The following is a 14,140-nucleotide window of genomic DNA, read 5'->3' as shown; positions in this document are numbered from 1 at the left end:
GCACAGCAAATAGATACTTGCAGTTGGCAGACAGGTATTGTGGTCCACTGGCAAGCCCGTGTTCAAGACTGGCAACATTCAGAGAGTAGTCAGGGTCAAATCCATGGTCAAAGGGAAGGCAGAGTTCAGAGAGTAGTCCAATCCAAGGTCGAAAACCAGGAAATCCAAACTAGCAGGCAAGATGAAGGCGCAAAGGTCAAGGCATGGCAACAAGGCAGGCAAACGGAAAACTTGAAGCAAGTGTTGCAAACACTATCAAAAGCATGACACTGAGGTGTACGTTCATCAAACAGAGAAGAGCCGAGATCCTGATGATCATGGCTGATCTCTCAGGTGTGTCCGTTTTTATGAAGCTGAGATAAGTGGTGGAGAACATGTTCTTCACTTCTCATTACAGGACACACCCTTCTGTCGATCACTTTTACACAGATGACCAGTTTACGAAGGTGAGGTCTGACAATCTCACTGGCCATCTCTGTAAAATATTTCCATCCCAGATGCTCCAGCACAGAGGTGGAGAATATGGGTGAGAAGCTGCTGTGATGTGAGGAGGGAGACTGCTTTCTTCCTAATATCAGCAACAGTATACATATATATGTCAATGTACAAACACAGTGTACAGTTTATTATTATTATTTAAGGTACTTGTATAGCGCTGTCAATTTACGCAGCGCTTTACATATACATTGTACATTCACATTGGTCTGTAGTTATAATGTATCTTCTTTTAGGACCCGTTCACATCTGTGCAATGCAGAATTGTTGGCAGAATTGCGTAATTCTTGCCACAATTACAAATTGCTGTAAAATTGTGTAAAAATACGCAATGTGCTTTTGGGTGCCATTCATTGTTAATGGCACCCCAAATGCCGTTAGCAGACATGAATTTTGCCACACATTTTGTCATTTTGACAACTACACTACCAACATGTCAAAATGCGTATTGAAAAAATGCACAATGCTCCATGCCCAAAAAATTCTCATTTTGGATTTTTGGGCCTTTTTTGTGCGCATTTTGGTACAGTTTATGATGCACTTTTTTGCTGCTTTTTTTAACACGTTTTGGCTTGTTTTTTTCAAAATGCATTTTATGTGTATTTTGGTGCTTTATTTTTAACATGTGTTTTGGCAAATTTTTTACCTGCGTTCTTGTGTGCATTCCGGAAACGCATGCAAAATGCATGATATGCTTGCGGTGCCATTACTTGTTAATGGCACCCCAAAAGTGACCAGCAAATGTGCTGTTTGACACTTTAACGTACATTTTTGATTTGCTTTTATGGGTATTTTGCCAAACTACAAGATAAAAGAAGAGCCAAAATGTGCGTTACAAACCACACCAAAATGCGTGTTAAAATAACCTGTGCCAAAAAGGCCAAAATGTGTGTTTTAAAATGGTGCCAAGATGCACAATATAAAAAAACCACGGGCAGATGCGCAAAGAAAAAAAAAAATACAGCATGTTAAACGTCAAAATGCCCATCAATAAAAAAGGGCCAAAATACACATTTTAAATGTGCCAAAATGTGTGTAAAAAAACTGAGTTATTTTCATGTAATTACATGGCCTTTAACTTTGGTTTCACTTTTAAAACTAGGCTGCTCTGTAATCACACAGGCAGCCCCTCCCCCTTCTACTTGGATCTTGGGTGTTCTCAAAGGGAAAAAAATGTCTTTGCTTCTCCTTCTGAGAACAAATGTTCTCAGCTTCATAAACAGGGTGACAGAGGAGAAGATTCTTTGCTGAGAACTGAAATGAGATTATCTTTGTTTGATAAACGTACACCAAGGACTTTGCTGGCTTAGAACGGGTTTGGTCTCCACCCGGAGGCTGTCTACATCACAGGTGTCAAACTGGCCGCCCTCCAGCTGCAGAACTCCAAGTCCCATCATGCCTCTGCCTGTGGGAGTCATGCTTGCAACTGTCAGCCTTGCAATGCCTCCATTGAATTGTAGTAACGCAACAGCTGGAGGGCATTCCAGGAAACTGGTATGAGACCAGCAGCTACCATTGAACAGCAGCTACCATTGGCCCAGTACAACAGCAAACCAACTTTTAGGCCCAAGGAAATGTTACTTTGACATGCAGATAACATAGTACAAAAAAGATTGGGTCTCCTCTCCCATTGGGTAAAGTGAAGACTCGAATAACCAAAAGACATGGAAATGCTGAAGTTTTAGCACTCCACCCAAACTAAACTCAGAAACTTTGGTTTATTTAGATGATATAGAAAAGAATACTTGCATAAGCATAGTAATCAGAAGCTAATTTTACCATAGTACTATTAAAGTGGAACATGAACCAAAACTTTTTGTTTAATTTTAAAAGGGATAAAATGTGTTTGATTTTTATTGGTATCTGTGTTGGGGAGATTTCCTTTTACTTCCTAGGTGACCCTTCCAGCAGGGTCATAAACCGTAATAAAAACAGATATATAGGTTCTAACTGATCCACACTTTATCAAAAATTGTTCTTTCTCTATGACCTCCCATCACTTGGACAGGGTGTATGGGCAAATCTCCTTTTAGAAAGACAGACAACAGTAAATCCTTAGAGGTTCTAGCTGTTCCAAGCCTATCAAAAGATATGAAAAAGATGGGTGCTTTGCCCGATCCCACCTGCATTAAATGCTGATGGGACCATGGGCATCTAATTCACCTATTGCGGTAATGTCCAAAACTGCATACCTCCTGGATGGGCATAGTGACCACCCTTAATGGGGTGTTCCACACCTTTTTACCTGTTGACCCTAAGCAATGTGTTTTATGCATCCTGGAAGATCTTCAAGTGGGAAATTTCACTAGAGAAGCCATTACTAGAGCCTTGTTCCAGGCTCGTACGCTTTTCTCTTATTCATTGGAAATCTCCCGACCCACCTACACATGCTGAATGGGTTAACTGTATGGGGATGATGCTCAGGTTAGAATGCTTTTATTTATCAACATAGGGGATGCCCTAGTAATTTTAAGAAGATATGGAGTCCTTGGTTGGACATCCCAGGCCTTAGCCCTACTGACCTTACTATGGTTAGGATCTGGTTGTGAGATTGTATGCTTTTGGATTTTCCTTTAGTACCTGCATGACCTATTGTTTTAGGTACAACCTTATTGTTGACAGTGTTTGTGCTATATACTGTGAACTGGTTGCTCTGGATTGTTACTTTTCTCTTGAACCTTTTCGATCTCAATAAAATCTATCTTTTCTGAGAAAAAAAAAAAAACAAAGATATTGGAAAGGCTTTAGTAGCTGTTTTACTTTGACAATGACTGGTGAATTCCCATTATCCCACAGAACAAACAAAACCTGATTCCACCATCCTTGAAGGAGATTTTACAGATGGCGGGTGAGATAGCCGATGGAATGGCCTATCTGAACGCCAAGAAATTTGTACATCGGGATTTGGCGGCGCGAAACTGCATGGTGGCGGAGGACCTTACAGTGAAGATAGGCGGTAGGTCACTGGGCACAGAGAGGGGTCCTTAAAAGTTTTTATTCAATGCATGGATTGCTTTTTGACATTTTATACAATTTTTGAATGCTCTCAATATGTGTTAAAGGAGTCTGACCTGTAAAAAGTCTACAATCAGTTGTTTTGACTTCACTGGGTGCATACTTGCTCCAGGCTCATTACTGCAACTATTAGAACCAGTAAATTGGCAATGCCCAGAGGGATCAGCAAAGGCAACCTATTTTTCACATGACTGGTTTCCTTTAAAGGTTCACTTAACGGGTTGCAAGCTGTTTTTATATAACAATGGGATTGGTAATAATCATAGATAAATAGATATATATCAAAAGGACCCATCGATTCAAATACGTGATCTCTGATGAAGACAAAGGGAACACAATCATAAGCTAATCATTAAGGGTAGCCAGGTTAAAGACACAGCAGGCTGTAGGCATTATTAAGGTATGTTGCTTCCATCAGTAATCTTAGTATACCAAAACTCCTGGCTTCCTTTGATGTTTCCTACAATTGTTGTTAAAGAAAGATACAAACAGGATTGAGGTCTACACTCCATATGGCTTCACTGATGCAAAATGGCTCCTGTGATTCAATAAGGCTGCTAATGGGTGTTTTGCCTTAATGTTATTCAGCATACCCCTACAGCATCAAAATGGCATATATGGGTCTTGATGAAATATGGGTTACATGGGGGAAACCAAGTAAAACCTTGCATTTCTTATTTCAGACTTTGGCATGACGCGAAATATCTATGAAACTGACTACTACCGCAAAGGTGGCAAGTCCTTGCTTCCAGTACGATGGATGTCTCCTGAGTCTCTAAAAGATGGTATCTTCACTCCACACTCCGATGTATGGTAGGTATGCTCAGTTTAAGGGAATGGTATCAACAAGTCATAATGGCTCATTGGATCCTATAGATGTCATTAGTAGTAGAACCTTTAGGAAGAGGGCCATGCTTACACTCAAGAATCTTGTTCAGGCATTAACAGTTTTACTTTCCCTTTTGACTATTTTTTTTTAATCTCAGTTATGATCTTTAGATGTCATTTTTGATTTTTAGATTTTTATTTTTGATTCATTGTTCTCAAATAAATTTGTTATAGGACATTTCACACCCAAAAAAATCACCCGTTTAAACATAAGCTGTAAATATAGATGTACAACCAAGCCTTTTTTGTGTGTACCAGTGTGTTTAAATGTGATGAACCACAGGAGAATGTATACTTGTTGACTTTGCTGTTCATGACTTGCATCTCTTTCATATTTTTAAAATCCTTTGAATATCAATAGGTGGAAAATGGCAGTAATGGCTTAAGCAGCCCATAGAGAAGCCATTTGTTTTTCATTCAACCAGCAAGGATTCCCCCATCCACACACCAGTGTTGCCAACTGCCAGTATTTTTTACTGGCAGCCAGTAAAAAATGGGCACTTTTCTCCTGCCAGTAAATGCCAGTGAAAGAAAAAGGTTGCCAGTACAAAATATGGATGTGACACTTGGCTGAGACCATCCGAGTGCCTGCTACAGTGTGTTCGGACTGTGCCGGCAGTGTGTCGCGTGAAGTCATGGTGCAAGGGAACAGAGCAGCTGGAGCCTCATGTGCAGGTCTGCGGAATGGGAGGAAGGCAAGCCAGTAGTGGACTGTAGGGACCACCTGGCATGGAGAGAGAGGGTCACTGTGACTCAGGAGGGGACATGTCATGTTGTTGAGGTTCCATCAGTGGCGGCTGGTGCTCAATTTTTTTGGGGGGGCGCAAAGCCCTAACCAACGCCAGCCACACACCCCCCCTCCCCCCGCCGGTCACTCGCCCGCAATAGATAGATAAATAGAAAGATAAATGGACACATAGACACTGGGTGGGATGGATAGATAGACACTGGGTGGGATAGAGGGATAGACACTGGGTGGGATAGAGGGATAGACACTGGGTGGGATAGAGGGATAGACACTGGGTGGGATAGAGGGATAGACACTGGGTGGGATAGAGGGATAGACACTGGGTGGGATAGAGGGATAGACACTGGGTGGGATAGAGGGATAGACACTGGGTGGGATAGAGGGATAGACACTGGGTGGGATAGAGGGATAGACACTGGGTGGGATAGAGGGATAGACACTGGGTGGGATAGAGGGATAGACACTGGGTGGGATAGAGGGATAGACACTGGGTGGGATAGAGGGATAGACACTGGGTGGGATAGAGGGATAGACACTGGGTGGGATAGAGGGATAGACACTGGGTGGGATAGAGGGATAGACACTGGGTGGGATAGAGGGATAGACACTGGGTGGGATAGAGGGATAGACACTGGGTGGGATAGAGGGATAGACACTGGGTGGGATAGAGGGATAGACACTGGGTGGGATAGAGGGATAGACACTGGGTGGGATAGAGGGATAGACACTGGGTGGGATGGATGGATGGATAGACACTGGGTGGGATGGATGAATGGATAGACACTGGGTGGGATGGATGAATGGATAGACACTGGGTGGGATGGATAGACACTGGGTGGGATGGATGGATGGATAGATACTGGGTGGGTGGGAGAGAGAGAGAGATACACTGGGTGGGATGGACACACACACATAGATCAGTGATGAGGACTTGCATATTAATGAGGCTCTGTCTTGCAGACTGCAGTCCATGGCTAGTGACACTGTCCTGACACCTCCTCTGCCTCCTTCCTTCCATATGCTAGCTGGGAAGCATGTCAGTCTTATCTCGTTCTTATCTCCGTGCATATTCAGTCACACAAATCTGGTCTCCTAATTTCTACAGGATGGATGGGGAGGCTTCACAACATGGGCTGTGTGTTTAACAAGAGCCTCCACTGACACTGCCAAACCGAGACACAGCAACACCAGTGGAGATAATAGAAGCACTGACGATCGGCACTTGTGAAACACACAGCCCATGTGAAGCTTCCCCATCCATCCATCCATCCATCCATCCATCCATCCATCCTGTAGAAATAAGGAGACCAGCCTTGTGTGATCGTCAATGCTTCTATTATCTCCACTGGTGTTGCTGTGTTTCGGTTTGGAAGTGGAGTCATTCGGCTTTGCCCCCCTCCTGTGGATTTTCAACTACTTGTTTCTCGGGCGCACTGGTCTGACACAGGGAAAACCGGAAGTGACATACTACTAACTAGTCTGTCATTCAAAGCACACGGCCATAGTAATACACTATGGGCGCTGGGCGGATGCCGATCGGCGTTTTGCTTTGCGCCACAAGGCGGGTTAAAACCTCGCAAATGAAGCGCCTCGTCTGCAATCTTGTGATTGCATAGACGTGGCGCTTTCCATAGTGCACTGTGCCCGGCGCCCGAACACAGTGCACTTAAGGACTTTTTTTCTACTTTTTTTTTTTTTTTTTAAGGGCCATTTAAAATTTTTTTTGACTGCCTGGAGGGGGGGGGGGGGGGGGCGGCGCCCGGGCGCCCCCTATGGATGGCCCACTGGGTTCCATCATCTGTGCTGCTGCACACTGCTGTCAGTGTCACTGTGAGAGTCAATTTCGTGTGTGTCATCCATTGTAATTTCTTGCCCTCTCAATTCCTGTTCCTTAGCTACTTATTTACTATGTCGAAAATAAAATAAGAATATCTACCTTGCTTTGCATATTGTACTTGTTTGTAGCCTAAATATAGAAATTTGCACTTAAAACTGTCATTTTGTAACTTTTGGATATGCCAGTAAAAACGTGACTGTGCCAGTAAATTTTGGGTGATGTGTCAGTAAATTTCAATCTGGTAGGTTTGCAAAACACTCCATGTGGATGGGAGAGTCCTCCCCATTGAGCTATTGTATTCTGACAGTGGGGAGACCTCCCTGCCATCAGAATGCACTAATTGGCTCTACCGGCTAAACTTGGCAGCTCTGATAGAGCTGTGAAAATCATACAGGCTGGTTGTACAGAAGTGGCCAAATTTCAAACTATGGCCGGCTTTACACTGCCTGAGATCTGAGAATGACTTAAACCTTAACTTTTCGAGTTTTGGATATGGTGTGGCAGACTTGAAATTTTGTCAAGTCTCTGACTCCGTTGGGGAGACTTTTTCCTCCTTTTGTCTTGAAGACACGGACAGCAATGAAAGCATTGTCAGACAAAAGCATGTTTTTAATATGGTGGGAAAGGGTTAGAACTTCTGTAGCCTCAAGGAGAGATTTCTCATTACTCCCCTGACCACAGTGGAAGCAAAGGGAAATCTCTGAAATGGGGACAGAGGCGCAAATGAAAACCTGACAGTGGTTCTAGCCATTTCCTATCCGATAAAAAAAATGGTAAAAATTTTACTTGAGTGTATTCAAAAATTCCTGGACGTTTCTCCATCATAGTTTACAGGTTCTGTTTTTTCTTTTGCAGGTCATTTGGTGTGGTCCTGTGGGAAATTGCCACTTTAGCAGAGCAGCCATATCAAGGCATGGCCAATGAGCAAGTCCTCCACTTTGTTATTGACAACGGAATTTTAGAAAGGCCAGAAAATTGTCCTGATAGACTGTGAGTATTCTAGATTTAAAAGACCTTAAAGTAGAACTATGGCCTACAAATAAAAGAAATATGTGCTACAGCACTTAATTATAAATACCTCCGCACTTCGTTTCCTATTAGCCTCCCTGCAAAGTTCTACAAATACCTGTTCCGCCTGCCAGTCCATCTAAGGCAGCAAGTTGGCAACAATGCTGGACTGCCCCTAAATTCAAAGTAGAGTTGCCACTCTTGTGTAGGATGTACTCACTTGCACTACAGTGGGATTAGATGATCCAAGGGGCATGGCCCTGTCACTGCTGAATCACAAGTCTGTAGCTTGTCAGTTGGCTCCTGGCCATACCTAGACCTGCCCACTGCTTTTTTTTTTTTTTTTTGCTGAAACCCTCCCACTTTGAGCTGCTGTGTCTGAGAGGAGAGCATGTAAAACACAAATATGGAGGGTTTGGCTTGGTCAAGGAGGGTAAAGTGTTTTGGGACTTAAATAGATGCCTGTAGTTGTACTTTGAATAGGCCATCTACCATTCAGGAGCCTCTGAAGAAAATCCTAGAGCTGAAAATATTTGGCAATTGTAAGTGATGATCACTGTTAACTCTATGCACATCTTCAAAGATGACAAGTTTTGGATCAGTTTAGGAATGAAGACAACCTCCTGGAGAACACTGCAAATTAAGGATAGGCAGAACATGGGGAAATACATCCTATAGCTATATTTTACAGATTAAGTCTATCCACAAGTGAAGTTATTGGGGGGAATCTGGTAGGCTAAATTGGCCCCTACTTATGTGTTGGCTACTTCACACAGCAAAATCTCCCTGCTGTAATTTCCAACTTTTTTTTTTTCTTTTCATTAGGGAGTTTTGGGTGTTCCCATTTACCTTTTGTACAGTATGTTACACATCTTGCTACATTATTCATAGCACCCCATCTCAAATTGGCACAGCAGATGTGTATTGCCTTGGGAATGCACCCAAAAGTAAATGGGGTTTTTATTTTGTTGGGGGCGGTGATGTTTATTACATTTACACCATTATCTTCTATTCCAGACACAAGTTGATGCGATGGTGTTGGCAGAAGAATCCTAAAAACCGTCCAACCTTTCTTCAGATCCTGGAGAGTGTTAAAGATGATCTTAAGCCTGCTTTCCAGGAGGTTTCCTTCTTCTACACCAGCTACCATAAACATCGGGAGTCTACTGAGATCTCAGACACAGAAGCTGACCAGTGTCTGAAGACCCTTTTGGAAACCCCACCTTCCCCTTCCTTTACCAACTTTTCATCTTTACACAGTGCTCAGAAGGACAATGCCTTGTGTGTCTTAAATTCAAAAAGGGATTCTTGCTCGAAAAAGAATGTTTACCACATAAATGGGAATGCGAAGCACTGAGCATGACCTGTCTGGAAGAAACCAGGGGTGTCAAGCCTTCACAGAAGCAAAGAAGCTTTATACCATCAAGGTCTTCATCACATACATACTTTCAGCAAATAAATGCAAAATAATCATATCAAAAACATTTGTGATTTTAACTGCAAAGTGAAAAAAGTCCTTCTGACATTGGAAAGACTGCTGCTAAGCGGACTTTTTATTCTTTGGTCACTCAGAGTGTGATGGTTTAATTTGTTTTTATCAGGCGGAGATTGTTATATATAATTTTATTGTATGTAGGTTTTCTCCCAGAGTTGGAGGAAAAGAAGACAATGTTTCATGTTATAAAGCTTGAATTTGTCATAATTTTATGCTGGTAAATCAAGTGGTGTATGTTCTCAAAATGAGCTGCTCTTGTTTTCTCAGCATATTGGTAAAAGCATTTCATTGAAGCGGACCATGGCCAGTGTGGACGCGTTGGCCGACTATGGCTGTAGGTTCATTCTATGCACTTGTCTGAGTTTGATTCTGTTTGACTACTTTTGTCTCAGGGATGTATCATGTTTTCTTTGGCTGTCTAGAACCCATGTTTTTTCCTCGCTGTGCTAGATTATGAATTGATGTTGTCTCTGGAAGCAGGTTCTAGTGTTCCCTTAAAAAACCTACCGGGCATAGTTTCTTCTTCCTTTTTTCAATTTCATTTAGTAAACTGAGATTCACCAGTTAGAAATCCGTAAAGAGATGGGTCTGAACAGAAGCAAATTTTAAAGGGATAACTTCCCTTTAAATCTGTTTTAAGAGAGAATTAAATTATATATGCAGCTATGTAGGGGAAATCTTTAAAAGGGTCATTCCTCTGAATACTTTATATGCCCTCAATATTTTACGTTTATAATTTTATCTTGTCTGCTAGTGTAACTTTTAATTACTTTAGAATATTCTATCCCATGAGCAGGTTTGAATACAAATACAGTGGAACCTCGGATTACGAGCATAATCCGTTCCAGGAGTATGCTCGTAATCCAAAGTACTCGCATATCAAAGCGAGTTTTCCCATTGAAGTCAATGGAAACGAAAATAATTTGTACCGCGTTGACTTCAATGGGATGCAATACCTCAGAGGCGGGGGTGGGGGGGATGCCAGAGAGCCTCGGAGATGGCCGAAAAGGCCCTAGGACACTGCGGCTGACCTGGGAAAGTCTTCCTACCTGAGATTTGCAGAGGTCAGCCATGCTGTACTCTGGCCTTTCCGTGCATTTGCGAACGGGACGTTCGGCTCTGCTCGGCTTCGGCGCCCCCCACCTCAGGCCAAAAGCAGTACTGCACACCGCTTTGGCCTGAATCGTGCTCGTTTTTTAAAAATACAGTGCTAGTATTGCGAAACGCTCGTTAACCGCGTTACTCGCAATCTGAGGTTCCACTGTAGGGCCGAGAATCTGGAATTTGTTTTTTGGAACGCTTTGTCACAGCGAGCTGGGTATCTGGAGTGTCCTCAATTTTGTTTCCAAATTTTAAAAATACTTTAAAAAAGGAAACTGTCAAAAATCGCTGGGTGCTAAGTCAGGGGAATAAGGTGGTTGGTCACCTTTTGCAAAGATTTCTGGCCCAGGAACTCAAACACTTAAAGTGGAAGTCAATTCTATCATTTTCAGTCCTGGAAGCTGCCATCTTGGCCTCTGATCTTCAACTGCCAAGTTACTGCACACCTGAACAGTTATGACACCAGCTATTGGATGGTTTGACAGTTTGGTTGAGAGTACAAACAAATGTGACAGTTACATTTATCGCACATGCCAGGGATGTAACTGTTTGTTTTTTGAAACCTGTTAAATCAATGGGTTTACTTCCACTTTAATACATCATGTGCAGGAGGTTTTTTTGTGGTGGAGAATCCACTGATCAAGCCAAACTTCTGGTCTTTTCTTCCAAAAATATTACCGTAACTTTTTTTTTTTTTTTTTTTTTTTTTAGAATATCCAAGTAACAATGTTGACCATTCTTGCGTCATCGTGGACATCTTCCCGCCTCTCCCTAAACCACCTATGCCATTCAAAAACATTTGATCTCTTCATGGAATGCTCACCATAAGCATATTGTAACAGAGCTAAAGTTTCTCTTGCAGTTTGGCCAATTTTCCCACAGATTCCTGGCCCTCATTTTCTGCCAAAAGTGCAATGTACATGCATGTTATTTCTTCTACTACTCTGTAAAGGATTCAACGGGTCTGTGACAAATGGGGAGTACAAGTTCAAATATGTCAGAACATGCCCGAGTGCGAATGAATGAGAAGAATGGATGTAGATTGCGCTGGACTGACTCTAACAGTCAGTGTTTGAGATTGGTAGGGTGTGGGCAGAGGGAAAGAATTGGTTTCCAGAGGTCTGTGCCCAGTTTAGAAAAAGGTGGCAATGTGCCCTGTTAGAGGGTGGGCTGCTACCTTGGTGTGCGTCCTTACAGTCGACTCCGTGTAATGTAGAAGAAATGAGGCTAAGGGAGCACCCGGTGATCAAAGAGGTAAGTAATTTGAAGTTTCAGAAATAAAGAGGCCAACACGTTTCGGCTGCTAGCAAAAATAGTTGTAGGATGATCCTGTTGGAGGGTGCCTTTGGCACTTGGATCTGGACTGTTTGAACACACAGCCAGCGCTGAGGACTTCTGAGGCAGCAAACTGTCCCCTGAAAAGCATTGGCCTCTTTTTATTGCTGAAACTTCAACTATAATACAAATGACTTACCTCTTTGATCACCGAGCGCTCCTTTTATCTTCATTTCTTCTACATTGAGTGCAAATTAATGGCTGTGACTCACCATAGTGCTATGCCATGGGCATTCTGGAAATTCAATTGTCACATCTCATGTATTACCTTACCCATCATTGCCTAGGCCTAATGTGCAGGGTGGGGGGGCCACTGCAAGAGTGAAGAATTTTCATCCCTGGGGTTCAGCTTTAATACAAATTTTACATTTTGTTGCAAACATTTTTGTGTTAGAACTGCAATCTAAACCTAATACAAATTTTATACATTTGTGCCAAAAAAAAAAAAAAAACATATTTCCAGCCCTTTTATATGTTCAAGGCACTTGGTGAAGATAAAATTCTACTATATCTGTGCAAGCCCAGATTGGCAATTCTGGCAGATGCCAAAAGGCTGGTTTCCCTTAGAAGGCTTAGAGCACCCATGCGGTCGATGTTAAAAATGGATTCAGATTTTTTATAAAGTAGGGAGGGGTTTAAAAAATACTATCAATATGGTTAAGTTTAATGTGGTTTGTATTCTGCTGGGTGTTTTTTTTTTTTTTTTTTTTTTTTTTTTTCCTGTCCCAGTGACACAAGAAGTAAAGAAAAATCTCTGCAAATTCTGACCCTTGGAGAGTTGTGCCTTCCCTTCTCATCCAAACTTGTTTAAAAAAAAAAAAAAAATTTTAACTTTCTAATTGCTTCCAACAACATCAAATGTGGTGCACATTTACAAACCTTCATGTCCGGTCGGGCGTAGAGAAGTTTGATCATGTCCACATATGTTGGCCAATTACGACTATAACCTTCCGTGGTTTGGTTTAAAAATGGGCAATGCCCAGTTCTCCATTAGTAACCCATTTTGTTTTTTTAAGCTTGTTGCCCATGCCATAGGTGGCTTCAATCAATATGACCCATAGATTGCACCTATACATTAGGGCAATGTCTAAAATGATTCCACTGTAGTCTCATTGAATTTCTTAAGCTAATCTGGAAATAATTGTGCACTTTACAGATGCTTCAGAACAGTTACCCAAAAAAAAAAAAAAAAAAAGTGTGGCCAGGAAATGTTTTAAAGAACATCCTTGAGATCGTTGAGCATTAAAAAGTCAGTTGATTTTAATTTTTTTCCAAACTTTTATGGTGCTTTCCTAAAGGATATTCTCCTATCTCATTGTTTATACATTTCTGATACTGTACATGTTTATACATAGTGGAAAATTGTTAAATGTTAACATTTTTCAATTTTGTATTCAGGTCCTATGTTATGAATGCAACCAACACATTGTTCCTAATATCACAGTCATTCACATTATATTAGGATGTTATTCTTTACGTTGACTTTGCCTTTATGAGAGAGGTGGAAGGAGATGTATTTGCAACAGAATGACACCAAGCAGTTTCAAATGGCTCGTCTCATACTGTGATTTGTTTTTATTAAACTTTTAAGAATGTACAGTGTACTGGTGTGTGCGTTCATATCTTGTGTACACATACAATTAAGGATTTGCCTAAAAGGTTTCCCACACTTGCAGAGATGGCCAGACAAATGAAGAAAAATGTCACTTTCCTCTGGAAAATGAGGAAACTTCTAGTCTGAAAAGTCTAGTTGGCTGGTTGTAAAGCTACCCCAAAGGGTTTAATATTTTGTTACTTATCTTCTAGAGTAGTGGTCTTCAAATGGTGGCCCTGGAATCCGATGCGGCCTTTTGCTTGCTTTAACTCTGGCCCTTGGGGCAATATTTCATCCTCTTAACACCAACAATGGGGCATCAATACTCCCACTGAAGCCAATGAAGAGGCACAATTCCTCCCTATGATACCGAGGATATGGCACAGTCCCCCACCCCCCACCCCCACCCCCCAAATTACGCCAACGATGAAGCCAGATTTTTTCCCACCCAATGACACCAACAATGGGACACCATCTCTCATTGACTCCAAAGATGGGGCACTGTTTACTCCTACTTATGTTAAGACGTTTTCAACTTCCAATGGGCAAAGTCCAGCCCCCCTAAAATCTGAAGGGCAGTAAATTGGCTCTTTGTTTAGAAATTTGGTGACCCCCTGTTCTACA

The 14,140-nt window shown here is 41.9% G+C and overlaps 1 protein-coding gene across 1 annotated transcript in view; it reads left to right on the top strand.

The window, feature by feature from the left end:
• INSRR (insulin receptor related receptor) overlaps window positions 1-13,524 on the top strand; it is a 137,031-nt gene extending 123,507 nt beyond the window's left edge. Inside the window, exons 19-22 of the mRNA XM_073609797.1 lie at window positions 3,292-3,451; window positions 4,194-4,323; window positions 7,839-7,973; window positions 9,009-13,524. Of these exons, the coding sequence (XP_073465898.1) occupies window positions 3,292-3,451; window positions 4,194-4,323; window positions 7,839-7,973; window positions 9,009-9,348 (765 nt within the window). The 3' untranslated portion in view covers window positions 9,349-13,524. The remainder of the gene's footprint in view (window positions 1-3,291; window positions 3,452-4,193; window positions 4,324-7,838; window positions 7,974-9,008) is intronic.
• Window positions 13,525-14,140: the final 616 nt, after the last annotated feature.

The sequence above is a fragment of the Aquarana catesbeiana genome, linkage group LG13, assembly GCF_042186555.1.
Source record: "Aquarana catesbeiana isolate 2022-GZ linkage group LG13, ASM4218655v1, whole genome shotgun sequence".
Lineage (NCBI taxonomy): Eukaryota > Metazoa > Chordata > Amphibia > Anura > Ranidae > Aquarana > Aquarana catesbeiana.
The sequence above is the reverse complement of the archived record's forward strand: the minus strand, read 5'-3'. Positions and strand labels throughout refer to the sequence as shown.